Consider the following 13,516-nt stretch of genomic DNA (forward strand, 5'->3'; position numbering starts at 1 on the left):
TTGTCCTGTGGGTACAACTAAAAATAACCTGAATTGTTCTACAGTCTCCTATTGCCTCCATTGTCTGAAGTAGTGCTGTAACAAAAACATTTGATTGTATTCCTGGCAAGAGCAAGCAAAGCAGACCTTGAAGGATATTGTAGATTTGCGGAAGTCGACTCAAGTGTTCTGTCAGGAGTTCAGAACTGGGACTGTAGAGTTAAGGCCTTTGCTGCAAATGCATTAAAAGGTTTGGAATGGTAACTCTAAAGAGTAAATAGCTGTCTAACAACAAAGACTTTTCTGTGGCTTATTTACAGCAGTCCAATGTTAATAGCAATAAATCCAAGGGTAATGCCAGCCTGTCCAAAGCTAACACAAGCCTCAGCAAAGGCAATTCAAGTCTGACAAAGAGCCAGTCTATCAAACAGGTACCGCGTTGGGTTTTAGGGATGTGTGTGGGTGACTAGCACACTGGTTGAGTGACGTGTCGTACTTCACAGGGTACTACTGTGCACACTGTCATGGGTATTGCTTCCACAGCAGCAGAGCACACACTTTTAAAATTCTAATCAACATTTTTCTTTCAGCTTCTCTCTGGCTCTTGTATACATAGGCAGCATGAGGTTGGCTGGTATCTAACGCTTGCAAATGCTGGGACTGAGGCATATATATGTCTTGTATTGCCTATTAATACTGTGCTTTCTCCAGGGTGTACAAGGGAAGAAAGTGCTAAGCAAGCCTAGTTTGAAGGAAGATGATGATAAATCAGGTCCTATTTTTATCATAGTCCCAAATGGGAAAGAACAGAGGATGAAAGAGGAGAAAGCTCTGAAGGTAAGAAAAATTAGAATATATTCACAAGTTTTGAAGGAGATTTTTTTTTTTAAATGGCATTTGTTAGTTTTTCAATTAGAATTAAACGTACCATGGTATGAAAGTGCTTGTTACTGTCCATATCTTGGACTGATTACCTGAGTCTTCAGTTGAATTCCACATCTGGCTTACTGTGGTGTTTCTCTTCTGATTTCCAAATTTTATGCATATGGGGCTTTTATGACAGTGTATAAATGCTGAGAATTTGTGAAGGATCATTAAGCTTAGTCAGCTGTTTTCAGGTACAATGTCAGAGTTCTAGGATACATTGTAAGTGCTTTAATTTACTTATTTTGAACAGCCCTACTTAGCAATTCTTAGGGAAATTTTATTACTGAAAACATGCATGTTACTTGTAACTTCCTAGTAGATAGGCCTGTCTGTAGCTTAAAAACAACCACTTTAAGTGATAACTACTAAGATGATGGCCTAAAGATAAGCAGTCCACGTGAAGAAAATTTTTCACGTAAGAGAAGGTGAGCAAACACCACTGATTTTTCCTATTACTTAATGGCAATAAGAAAACTTTGAAAACAGATTCTAAAACAGAACTAAAAGATATACAATCAGCAGAGTCTTTCAGGAAGAAAATGTATTGCTTACTTTGCATTCTAAATCCTGCCTTTTGCAGGTGTTAAAGTGGAATTTCACTACTCCCCGTGATGAATATATTGAACAGCTAAAAACTCAGATGTCCACTTGTGTGGCCAAATGGCTACAGGATGAGATGTTTCACGCAGACTTTCAGCACCACAACAAAGCATTGGCTGTTATGATTGAGGTGAGTTTGTCTCTGTGGTAGTAGATGATGTGTTATAGAATTACTCTCTGCTATGACAGATTCTGCTTGAATTCAAATCACATAGGAATTCTCTGAGGAGTCAGAAGTCATTGTTCTGTGAAGTTGAAACCTAAACATACATAGAAATAATTTTCAGAGGTATGGTGAAGTTGGTATTAATCCTGTTTCTTGGGAGAAGGGAAAACTTCCTCACCAGAGACTTCTCTTAAAATTTCAGAAAGTTAAAAGTGAGTGCTTATGGTTCTAAGAATTGACCAATAAATCTAGACTGTCTTATCAGACATAGCTTAACTTATTCTTTGTTCTTTTCTTAAACTCTGTGTGTGTGTGTAATTGTGCATAACCTTTTTTTTTCTTACTTCAAGCACTTGGAGAGTGAAAAAGACGGAGTCATCAGCTGCCTGGATTTGATCTTAAAATGGCTTACCCTGAGGTTCTTTGATACCAACACAAGTGTTTTGATGAAAACACTTGAATACCTTAAATTGCTTTTCAATATGCTGAGTCAAGAAGAGTATCACCTCACTGAAAATGAAGCATCCTCTTTCATTCCATATCTTATCCTAAAGGTACAATTTATTTTACAGAAACTAACCTTATTTTTCATGAGGAATATAGCAGGATACCGTCAAATACTGCAATATGTTCATTCTAAATATATTGTGAATGGAGTTAAATCCAGTTGGCAGCTGGTCATGAGTGGTGTTCCCCAGAGCTCATAGTTGGGGCAGTCGTGTTTAATATCTTCAACAGTGATTGGGCAGGAGTGTCAATCTGCTGGAGGGTCAGAAGGCTTTACAGAGGGATCAGAACAGGCTGGATCGATGGGCTGAGGCCAGTTGTATGAGATACAACTGTTGTATGAGATAAAACAGGCTTAGTTTTTTAGCCTGGAGAAAAAGAGTCTCAGGGCACATCTTGGTGCTCTTTATAACTACCTGAAAGGAGATTGTAGTGAGGTGGGTGTTGGTCTCTTTCTTGCTAAGTAACAAGTGAATAAATAAGAGAAAACAGTGTCAAGTTGTGCCAGGAGATGCTGATGTTGGATATTGGGGAAAAGTTTTTCACCAAACAGCTGATCAAGTATTAGAACAGGCTGTCCAGGGAAGTGGTTGAGTTCCCATCACTGGAGATATTTAAAAGATGTGCAGATGTGGCACTTAGAAGCCTGAGTATTTCCCTTTAAAAGACGTTGACCTAAAAGGAGTTTTGCCTTGAGAATAATTCTGGCATTCTTAACATTATTTAGAATAGTGAAATAGTATCAGGAGACTGCTTAAAATACTTTATATTTCTTCCCCTCTTTTTCTTTTATTAATTTTCCCTTAGGTAGGAGAACCAAAAGATGTCATCCGCAAGGATGTACGTGCCATTCTGAACAGGATGTGTCTCATCTATCCAGCCAGCAAGATGTTCCCTTTCATCATGGAGGGGACGAAATCCAAAAACTCAAAACAACGTGCAGGTGCGAAATGGCAGGTTGAACTGGGCTTAGGCAAAGTACTTGAAATTGCTTTGGTTTGTGTCTTGAAAAACTCAGCCTGAGAGTGTTGGGTGCGATGTGAGATTTGCCTGCATTGTGACAATTTATGCGGATTTTTTTAAGTGTTTAAGGAATCAGATTTTAAAGAGTCATATTGCTTTTTATTTTTGGTCTTTGTGCCTTCCTAAGATGAGCAATCTCTCGAGTTTCTATCAGTATTAAGATTGCGTCTCCCTTGAGTAGGCTTGTTTTCTTAGTGAAACAGTACTGGGGAGAAGGGTGACAATACTCTCATCCTAGTCACCAGGAGAGTTAGTTAATCTGATCAAGAAATGTCTCTACATTGCACATTTGTCTCAACACAAATAAGGTCTGTAATAAAGTTATGATGCTTGAACTAAAAACAGGAAGTTAAATTCTATACATAATATAGCATTGCGAGCTCACAACTGTCTAAACCGTCTAGATGTGAAGTTAACTGTAGCATTGCTCATATATGGTGGCAGGAAGTATTTGAAGGGTATAGGGGTAACTGACAACTTTTAGATACTCTGTGTGAAGTAGTCTGCTCCTGTAGTTTACTTTTATTCATCAATATCTATTATTTGTTCATCTCGTAAATCACCTGGAGCGTGTCTGTCGTCAGCTTTGTGATTGACAGTTCTCTGCAGTGAACGTTGATGTGGCACAAGCAACACAGAAACGGGGAGGGCTCTCTTTCCAGCAGCTTTCAAGTTGAATGTGTGTATGTTATTTTCTTTCTTTAGAATGCTTGGAAGAGCTTGGGTGCCTGGTTGAATCGTATGGCATGAATGTATGCCAACCAACTCCAGGGAAAGCCTTAAAAGAAATGGCAACTCACATTGGTGATAGGGACAACACCGTGCGCAATGCTGCACTGAACACCATTGTCACTGTCTATAACGTTCATGGCGATCAAGTGTTCAAGCTGATTGGAAATGTGAGTATACCTGGCAATAAGATTATGGGGGTTGGGGATTTAGGTGGTAGTTTGGGGGGGTGGGAGGTGTTTGGTTTTGTGGGATTGTTTGAGGGGTTTTGGTTTTTTTGTTGTTTGTGTTTTTTTCAAATCCTTACGCTTTTGTAGAGGGTTGGCACTTTTTTGCTTGTTATTGGTCATGGTGCATCTTGCTGTTGGTGTCAAGAGCATTTTGTAGTTTTGAAAATAACTATCAGAGGTGCAATAAATTACCTGATTAATCCCAGATTGTGGGATATATGAAATCCTAGAATGGTTTGAGAAGGGACCTTAATGATCATTTAGGTCCAACCCCGCTGCATCGCAGAGACATCTTCTACTAGACCAGGTTGTTCAGAGCCCCATCCAACCTGACCTCAGACACTTCCAGGGATGGCATATTCTGTTCCAGTGCCTCAGCCACCCTTATAGCCAAGAATTTCTAATCCAGTCTAAACCTACCCTTTTTAATTTTAAAATAATTATCCCTTGTCTTATCACTATGTACTCCTGGTAGAAATCCCTCTCCAGCTTTCTTGTAGGCCCCTTTTAGGTACTGGTTAATTTCCATTAGCATTTTAGATTCACATCTTATTTCTGTTATTGTTCAGAGTGCAATCTGTGTTCTCCTTAGCTTTACATAGTCCATTTGCTTTTGGATTTTCAAGGTTTAGAAAAGAACTGTAGCACCTGAACTATTCAGCCTTTTCTAACCATGACTTTCTGAACTTCGGTAAACTAAAATGTATGGGTTCTCAGGAAGGTTTTCAAATCATAGGGATGCTGGAGACTAGTTCTCACAAAATTGTCATGCCTACTTGTGTTCAAATGTAGTTATTGGTAATCTTTGGTCCAGTAGGTAAGCAGGTAAACAGGAATCTTTTCGCTGCCTGAGTTGGAGTGTTAAGTTCGATCTTATGTTCAGATTGAATGATGAGTACATTGAACAGGACGTCTGTCTGAAGGACTGTGGCTTTTGTGACAGGGTCCAGAGTGTTAAAGCACTACTTTGTCTCTTAACAGGGAAGGTGGGTGGAGACATTTTGTTTGGGTTTTTTGCAGCAACAGTTGGAAACACTTGATAAGTACCATAGTTTGAATTCAAGATCAATTGTTTCTTGAAAATTATGTGGGCTAGAAGTAACTGTATTTGGTATTGCAGCTTGTCAACATGGGTTAATTAGCTCTTCAATTAGCTCTGAATCTGACAGTCCAAAGTGGTCCTGTTAGTTTGCTGCTAGGTGGTAGCATTGACAATTCTTACCTTGGTAATAGGAAACTTCAGTCTGCAGTAGTAAGGGGTATGCATCCTGTAGGTGACCTAGATTTCTAAAATCCATACAACTCGAGTTGAGTGAAAGCATTGTGTGTTACAGCTTTCTGAGAAAGACATGAGCATGCTGGAGGAAAGAATAAAACGGTCAGCCAAGAGACCCTCTGCTGCTCCCGTGAGACAGGCAGAGGAGAAATCTCAACGTACTCAAAACATCAGTGCTAACGCTGGCATGATGCGGAAGGGACCAGCTGAGGACATGTCCTCCAAGCTCAAGTATGTAATGACACGTTGTGGTCTCTGCCCTGCATAGTGTATGTGCTAATACCATGTCTGGCAATGTCATTTCAGTTCTCATATCATCATCTTTGCATGTGGTGAAAATCGGCCAAATAATATAAATCAAAATGTCTGAAACTTTTTTGTCTTGTCTGTCTTGAAATCTTTCTAAATGGTCTTGTGCCTCTTTTCACTGCTTCTCCATGGACAGAATTATGTATCGCACTTATAGGATGTAAGTACTGCCCACTAACTCCTTGGTAGCAAGGCTCTTGTATCTTTCGGTTTCTATCCCAGTCATCCCTTCCTGAGGGTGACGGGTTTGCCATGATTAATTCAAGGTTATTTACGAGTCTCCGACAAAGAAACCAAAAATAAAGGTTTCTGTCAAGGTGACTATAGATTGAGCTGCAGGCAGACTTGGCACTTCCACATTAAGCAGCTGTTCGAAATACTGGAAGAACTTTCCATGTGTTGCATTAAACTTTGTATTGGTTGGACCCTGTTCTTAACTTTTTATGTTAAACATAAAGCACAGAACTGGATAAGCATGTGTGAATTATAGAGCCTGGGGCAACAGTACCAGAAACAAAAAATCAGAATCTGTATTCCTTGCTGCCTGCTCATTATTTTTGAGTAAAAGTCTGTGTTGAGAACTATGTATTAGAATATTTCCCTGAAAAATCTAATACGCAGCACAAGTTATGTGGGATGCTGGGAGTCCTAGGTTCAGAGGAGCTTGCAAGGTTGCTGTGTGCATATGCATCCTGCCCATCATGAAAAAAGCCAAAGAGGAGAAAAAAGCCACGCTAACTTCAAAGCTGTATTCCATTTATACTACTGTAAGCTCTACTAGTTATCTCAAACCATTGTATACCTGTCACAGGTGCAGGGGGTCTTGTGGGTTACAAGAGGAAGTAGGAAAGCAAGTAACCAGCAGCTGCTCTTCTGGCCTACAAAAGTTTTACTCATGGCTTAGGGGAAAGGCAGAGGGAGTTACTAGGGGGCTTAAATATAATCAGAACTCCAAAATCTGTGCTATTCTGAGAGTTAGGGCTGCCAGTGGATGCTAGTGCTAGTACTCTTGCCTCTTGTGTATGTTTAATAAACACCTCTCTCCTGGTTTCTATAGCCAAAATCGCAACATGGGCAGTCACTCTGAGACAACACATTCTGTTCCACGGGAATTTCAGCTGGATCTTGATGAAATTGAAAATGACAACGGAACTGTCAGATGTGAGATGCCAGCACTTGTGCAGCACAAACTAGATGACATTTTTGAGCCAGTCTTGATTCCTGAGCCCAAGTGAGTTTAGCTTTAACTCCTAAGTGAAACCAGCAGGACTACTTAAAAACTGTTTTGTGAAGCTGAATTGGCTAGTTTCTACATTCAGACTTATTTACATAAGAGGGTCGTGTCAGCTAATTTGAAGAGATGTCAAAACAAAAGTCCCTTACACTGTTCTGAAATCTAAAGAGCAGTTATTTTTAATGAAAAACCTGAGTTCTACTTATGTAGTTTTATAGTAAAAGAATTCTGAGTTTGTAAATGCATCGTCAGTGTCTTTACAAGTAGTGCAATAGACATGTTAAAAAGTGATTCCTTCCTTGACTATCCTCAGTGAAGAATGAAATCCTTTTCCCTTTTATCTAAATCTTGATTGAAGTGTAAGAGTTAAGTGTGAATTAAGGTAGCTCTCCAAAAAGTAATGAATCCTGTTGTTGACTGTTTAGAATTCGTGCTGTGTCCCCGCACTTTGATGACATGCACAGTAACACAGCTTCTACTATCAACTTTGTCATTTCCCAAGTAGCCAGTGGTGATATAAATACAAGCATTCAGGCTCTAACACAGGTAAGTGAATGAAGGTAGCAACTAATCATAGCAACTAATCACGCTGTACTAAACTCTTTGTCTGCGAGGGTGATGAGTTGCACTGTGGTGGAGCAATCATGTCAGGTGACATGGACTCTGCTCCGAATCTCCCTGATGACAAAACTAAGTGCACAGGGGCCATCTGACTCGCTTTAGCAATAGAAATTTCACTTGGAAGAGGTAGAATAGACTTAACGCTTTTTTCATTAGTGATTCTGTGTTATCTTTTTGGTTTTGTTAAATTATTTATGCTATGAGTTTAAAAAAAGCCAGTTAGTCAGTGAGACCTCATTTTTAATGTAAACTGTTTTATAGATCTTCTGCAAAAGGATTGTCTTGCCTCAGTTTTTACGTGGTTTTAGGGTGGCTTTAACTACTTTTCACAATACTTAAAAAAAGATTTTATAAAGCTGTTAATTCCAGAATTTTTTATGGAGTGTTTTCATTTGTGTACAGGATAGGACTGCAGTTCTCTAAAAGATTAATAATTGATTGTATTTGCATTAGCAGTATAGGTCTGTGGCTACTGATTTCAGGTGAAAGCTTAGAATACAAGTGCCTTGGCAAATCTATTGATCAAGACAAGACCCTTCCTACAGAAGAGTTTTTAAGTTGTTATTTTTCACCCGTTTGCATTATGTTGACTTTACTAGAGTGTTTTGTTTTTAAATCTTAGATTGATGAGGTACTCAAGCAGGAGGACAAAGCAGAAGCCATGTCTGGCCACATTGACCAATTCCTAATAGCTACATTTATGCAGCTTCGGTTAATCTACAACACGCACATGGCAGATGAGAAGCTGGACAAAGATGAGATAGTCAGACTTTACAGCTGTATTATTGGGAGCATGATCACGGTAAGGCTTTGATGTAAAACGTGAGGTAAAGTGCAAATAACTTCTGGGCAGAAGTTGCAGGAGAATGGAATGTCTGTCCTGTACCTTGGTTAGATTACTACTGAGTCTTTTTCATGAAGGTTTGTTGCTAACTATCTGCTCATCAGTGCACCTTTTGAGAGGGAGTGGGGAATGAGAAATTGGGGAAGAAGGTCTCCTTGTTGCTTCTGCAGAATACAGCCACTGTAATACTTCTATTAAGCTCTGTTTATATATTCCTTTTTGAGTGCTGAGTTGATGGCCTAAGTATTTTTAGAAGACACTCAGTAGAAATAACTTTCTTCGTAGTTGTGTTTTCGCTGTTTAATGTTCAGGGAAACAGGGAGATCTCATGGTTAGACAGTGTAGTCTAGAGAAATTCCTGTATTAAAGGATCGTGTACAGGGAAAACTAATACTGTCTTCAATCTGTAGCTATTTCAGATTGAGAGTCTGGCTCGAGAAGCCTCCACTGGTGTGCTTAAAGACCTAATGCATGGTCTTATTACATTAATGCTGGATTCTCGGGTTGAAGACCTTGAGGAGGGGGAGCAGGTCATCCGATCAGTCAACCTCTTGGTAGTGAAAGTTCTGGAGAAGTCTGACCAGACCAACATTCTGAGGTATATAATGAGAACTGCACAATTACTGCTTTTCTTTACCTGTTCTTGTGTGTTCCTTGAATGGCTGAGTTTGTTAGTCATTCTGTAAGCAAAGACAAATGTCTGTAGAACCATTCAGTTAGCTGATAAAGAATTATCGCTCATCATCAGTGGTGATCAGAATTTGACTGCACAGTCTTCACAGTTAGAGGCATGCTAAACAAACCAGCCTAGTATGATTCTGTATGCCTTATAGTTCAGCAGACTGTCTCCTAAATTCTTGTAACATACTAGAAAGGAAAGAGCTGTTAGACAACATGATGTAAACTGCTGGACTAACCTCAGTCTCTGGTGTGGTATTCTGGGGTGAGTTGGCATCATTTTTCTTGTGTATGGAACTTTTTCTGTGTAACATTTATAAATTTATTCCTTCTAGTGCTCTGCTTGTTTTGCTCCAAGACAGTCTTCTAGCAACAGCCAGCTCTCCTAAGTTTTCAGAACTTGTCATGAAGGTGAGCCTATAATAGAGATTTTGAACTTACTTGGTTTATCTGAATCATCTCAGCTGAAATGAAAACATACAGTTAAAAAAAATTAGTGGCCATAACTTGAAATATTCCTTATAACTCTTATAACATTATTAGATGTCACATATAGGGACTTCTTGTATGCCAGGAGGGTATATACACCTGCTAATAGTTTACAGAAACCTGTGCACACTAATGCAAACTCAATACAGAGCTGTACAGTCACCTGCTGGGCTCGTTTGCTTGGGCACAGCACTGCACTGTGGATTCAAACTGTCTCAGACTGGAACTGACTTCTGTTTTGTCATCTCTAATGATAGGTAAAGTGAACATGCAAATGTTTGCATTTAAAGCATGAGTGTGATTTTTTTTTTTTTTTTAATATAACCCTTTTGTAACTGGCTTGGTTTAAAGACAATTTAGGCATTCTTAATGAGGTTAAACCTAAAAAGCCTGTGCTCCATGTCAGTGTATATAGCACATATGTATTATCTGCTGAAATTTTTTCACACAAAGCATTTAGTCTCCTGCTGTTGATAGAGAAGTCAGCACCACATTTATGCATCAGCTCTAAAGAAAGATCTGGATACTGTACAGCTAGTTACAAAGAGAAAGTACGTACCAGTGCAAATATAGCTTGAGCAGACAGACAGTGCGTGCCTGTACATGGTAGGAGAGTGAAGTGACTCAGTGGTAGTGTTGTGTAATCTCTCATTATATAATTGAATGCTTTTTCCTTGAGTTGTCTTGCTTCAAGTCAGCCTCTCGTTCCAGTGTCTGTGGAGGATGGTGCGTCTTCTTCCGGAAACCATTAATAGCATAAATCTGGATCGGATTCTGCTGGATATCCACATTTTCATGAAGGTGTTTCCCAAAGAGAAGCTGAAGCAATGTAAGAGTGATTTTCCTATAAGGACACTGAAGACTCTGCTTCACACCCTGTGCAAGTTGAAAGGGCCCAAGGTCAGAGCAATCACTAGTCATGTGCTTTTAAATTGAATGTTCATGAAGTGACAAAAGTTTTTCCTTCTATTTTCTTTTTTTTAGTTATTCCTCTTTTTTATTGTTTTAGATCTTAGATCATTTAACAATGATAGACAACAAAAATGAGTCTGAGCTAGAAGCTCACCTGTGTAGAGTAATGAAACACTCCATGGACCAGAGTGGAAAAGCTGATAAGGATACAGAAAAAGGAGCTTCTCGCATAGTAAGTAAAGAAAATGTGTTGGCAGGGAAAGGGAATGTAAGGCAATTTAAGAAACAAGCTTAATTTTATGATTGTGGAATGTGCAGTAGTGATTGCCTTTCTGACATGCAGCTAATGTTGGAAATACTCTTCTCATTTCCCTCTCATTTATGGCTGTTTTGGGAACTTGCTGTGTGTGTTTGTGTGAGCATTCTGTGCATAACCCAGGATGAGGTGCTCTCCAGGACACTCAAGTGTGCAGCATAGGTTTAATGCTACCTGGTACTGCATCTGATCTACTAAAAATTAACCATACCCAAACCAGGTTGTAGGCACTAACTTCTCAGAAGGAGTCCTACAGCTTGATGATGTCCTTCCTCTCATTCTGTGTAAACAGTGGCTATGTAGAACACTGATCACTTGAAGGTTTCGTTCCTCTTGGAAGCTCTGTATCCATCTGGCAGATCTGAGGGTGGCGTGGGTTTGTCTGACTTCCATCTGGTTTTATTCACTTTGTTTTAAAAGTCTCCTTTTGTTCATTTATTTAGGAGGAAAAGGCTTCAAAAGCCAAGGTTAATGATATTTTGGCAGAAATATTTAAGAAGATTGGCTCAAAGGAGAACACCAAGGAGGTGAGTGCTCCCTTCCTGCACGGAAGAGGGCATGCTACAATGGAACAGTGTATACAGCAGTTGTAGTAATACATGGGAACTCTTCCCTCCCAGGGCCTGGCAGAGCTGTATGAATACAAAAAGAAATATTCTGATGCAGACATTGAGCCCTTCCTGAAAAATTCCTCTCAGTTCTTCCAGAGCTATGTGGAAAGAGGCCTCCGACTGATAGAAACGGAACGTGAGGGGAAAGGACGCATTGCTCCTTCTACAGGTACATGTTATAGCAAAACTGATTCATTTGTGAGAAGCAGAGATAAGAGATCAGTTACATGTCTCCTGCTAGAAACTAATATTTGTAGATGTTTATGGATTTCCAAGCAAGCCACATATTTTCCTGGTGCTTGTGTTGCTTCATGAGGCACCATTTGCAGGGACTATGCATTCTTTGTCTACAAAAAAAAAAGGTATAACCACACTAAATGTAGAAAACATCTGAAAGGCTTGGTAAATAAGTGGTTCTAATATGTATCCTGTAGTGTGGGTTGAACATTAGCCTATGTTTTCATGTCCAGTATCAAAAATTGGTGCTGCAAGGTATATATAGCTGGTTTATAACAGCAGCAGCAGTTAGGTTCTCTATTTACCTTTTTACCAAAAAGGTGCAGGAGGCTTTTTTATAGTATTATTTACTATGGAATTGGAAAGCTTTTTTTAAACAACTTGACTCTTCCTCTTGCAGAATTTGTCATGATCCCTTTCCAATAAACTAGCTTTTTAATCTGATAAATTACTGTAAAACAGTGTTAGTCTTTTCGTTGCAGATAAGTACAAATGAGTACTGTATGCAATATTAGGGAGGGAATGTGACAAATCATTAGCTGACAGTAAAAACTGATACACACTCTATCAAAACTTCCTTTAACTTTCATTTCTTTCATGTTTCATTGTGTCCTATCAGACTTTGTCCTTTTTTCTACTATTGTTCCTTCTCCTATCCCTGTATTGTAGATTACTTTAGGAAGGTAATGAAATTCTTTCAGAACCTCTTAAATGTATTTAACTAAGTAGGACAGAAAATTCTGCCTTTTCATCTTAAAAGTCTGTACAACTGAAAAATTAGTACAGCAGTTTTCAAAATGAAATTTACATTCCACAATTGTCTTTTTTTTCCCTCCCTAACTATAATTTTTTTATAATAATTCCGTATTGCAACAGTGCTTTATTTAGAGTAAAATATAAGTAAGTGTATTTAAAGTATAAATGCTTAACTCCTTTTATCTAGTTTAAATGCCCTTGCAGTAAATTAGTGAAAACAAACCTTTGTCTGTGCTAAGTCTTAGCATTTGCAATTCATTTCATAATGGAAAAGCTTTTTCATCATGTAAATTCCCTTTCTAGTCTTTTGGTAGGGAAGCTTTAAAAACCTTGCTCTATGTGCCTTCCAGAAATCGCTCTTTGAGACTGAACTGGTAAAAAAAGCTTTAAGTTACACAAATGAAGCAAAGAGGGATTAGAATCAGTGGTAAACCCAAAAGTAGAACTAAACTAGAAAAAGACAGAAGATTTCAAATATTTCCCATCCTGCCAGTTGCTGAGTTCATTTTGTCAGATGTTGTGGTTACTTACTGCTGATCCACATCAGATCTTCCTCTCTCCCCACTGTTGTCTTCAGCTGTCGACCTCAGCACTTCTGGAGCTGCTCTGCAGCCACTTCTTAAATTTCTCCATTCCTTTGCTTGGTTTTCAATTGTCACTCTTGCAAGGAATTGAAAGCGCTGATACATCTATACTAGCAAATGCAAATAGCTTGGAGTTTATAGATTGGTTAGTTCTTCATTCATTGCATCTTATTTCAAGGAACTGACCAAGAGGCTTACTCTTTTTTGATGTTTTTAATTGATTTTAACTTTTCTTCCTTCCTTCCCCTCATCCTCCAGGAATTTCTTCTCAGATGGAAGGAACATGTGTTCCTGTGTCTACCCACACTGTATCTTCCTCTATAGGAAACACAAATGGGGAGGAAGTGGGGCCTTCAGTTTACTTGGAAAGACTAAAAATCCTCAGGCAGCGTTGTGGCCTTGACAATGCAAAGGTATTGTACTTGACAACTCTTGTAAATCTCAGGGGAGAAACTTGATTTGTACTTTTTTCTAAATTCAGATGATTG

At 38.9% G+C, this 13,516-nt stretch overlaps 1 protein-coding gene and 1 non-coding gene across 4 annotated transcripts in view; both read left to right on the top strand.

Moving 5' to 3' along the window:
* The window catches only part of CKAP5 (cytoskeleton associated protein 5), a 54,569-nt gene that overhangs the window by 37,551 nt on the left and 3,502 nt on the right, over nt 1-13,516 (top strand). The window contains exons 28-44 of one of the 3 annotated variants that reach the window (XM_027886820.1): nt 691-816; nt 1,487-1,636; nt 2,023-2,226; nt 2,987-3,122; nt 3,908-4,101; nt 5,496-5,668; nt 5,883-5,906; nt 6,804-6,977; nt 7,406-7,526; nt 8,224-8,403; nt 8,856-9,043; nt 9,459-9,534; nt 10,324-10,512; nt 10,622-10,756; nt 11,284-11,367; nt 11,461-11,620; nt 13,287-13,441. In XM_027886820.1, coding sequence (XP_027742621.1) covers nt 691-816; nt 1,487-1,636; nt 2,023-2,226; nt 2,987-3,122; nt 3,908-4,101; nt 5,496-5,668; nt 5,883-5,906; nt 6,804-6,977; nt 7,406-7,526; nt 8,224-8,403; nt 8,856-9,043; nt 9,459-9,534; nt 10,324-10,512; nt 10,622-10,756; nt 11,284-11,367; nt 11,461-11,620; nt 13,287-13,441 — 2,469 coding nt within the window. The remainder of the gene's footprint in view (nt 1-690; nt 817-1,486; nt 1,637-2,022; nt 2,227-2,986; nt 3,123-3,907; nt 4,102-5,495; nt 5,669-5,882; nt 5,907-6,803; nt 6,978-7,405; nt 7,527-8,223; nt 8,404-8,855; nt 9,044-9,458; nt 9,535-10,323; nt 10,513-10,621; nt 10,757-11,283; nt 11,368-11,460; nt 11,621-13,286; nt 13,442-13,516) is intronic. The other 2 variants (XM_027886839.1, XM_027886830.1) reach the window with 2 other exon arrangements.
* LOC114059473 lies at nt 7,589-7,699 on the top strand. The gene has a single exon (XR_003571670.1). It is a non-coding gene; the product is annotated as a small nucleolar RNA SNORD67 (small nucleolar RNA).

The sequence above is a fragment of the Empidonax traillii genome, unplaced genomic scaffold (genome assembly GCF_003031625.1).
Source record: "Empidonax traillii isolate 1590-97213 ecotype Southwest subspecies unplaced genomic scaffold, ASM303162v1 scaffold11:size2795301, whole genome shotgun sequence".
Classification (NCBI taxonomy): Eukaryota; Metazoa; Chordata; class Aves; order Passeriformes; family Tyrannidae; genus Empidonax; species Empidonax traillii.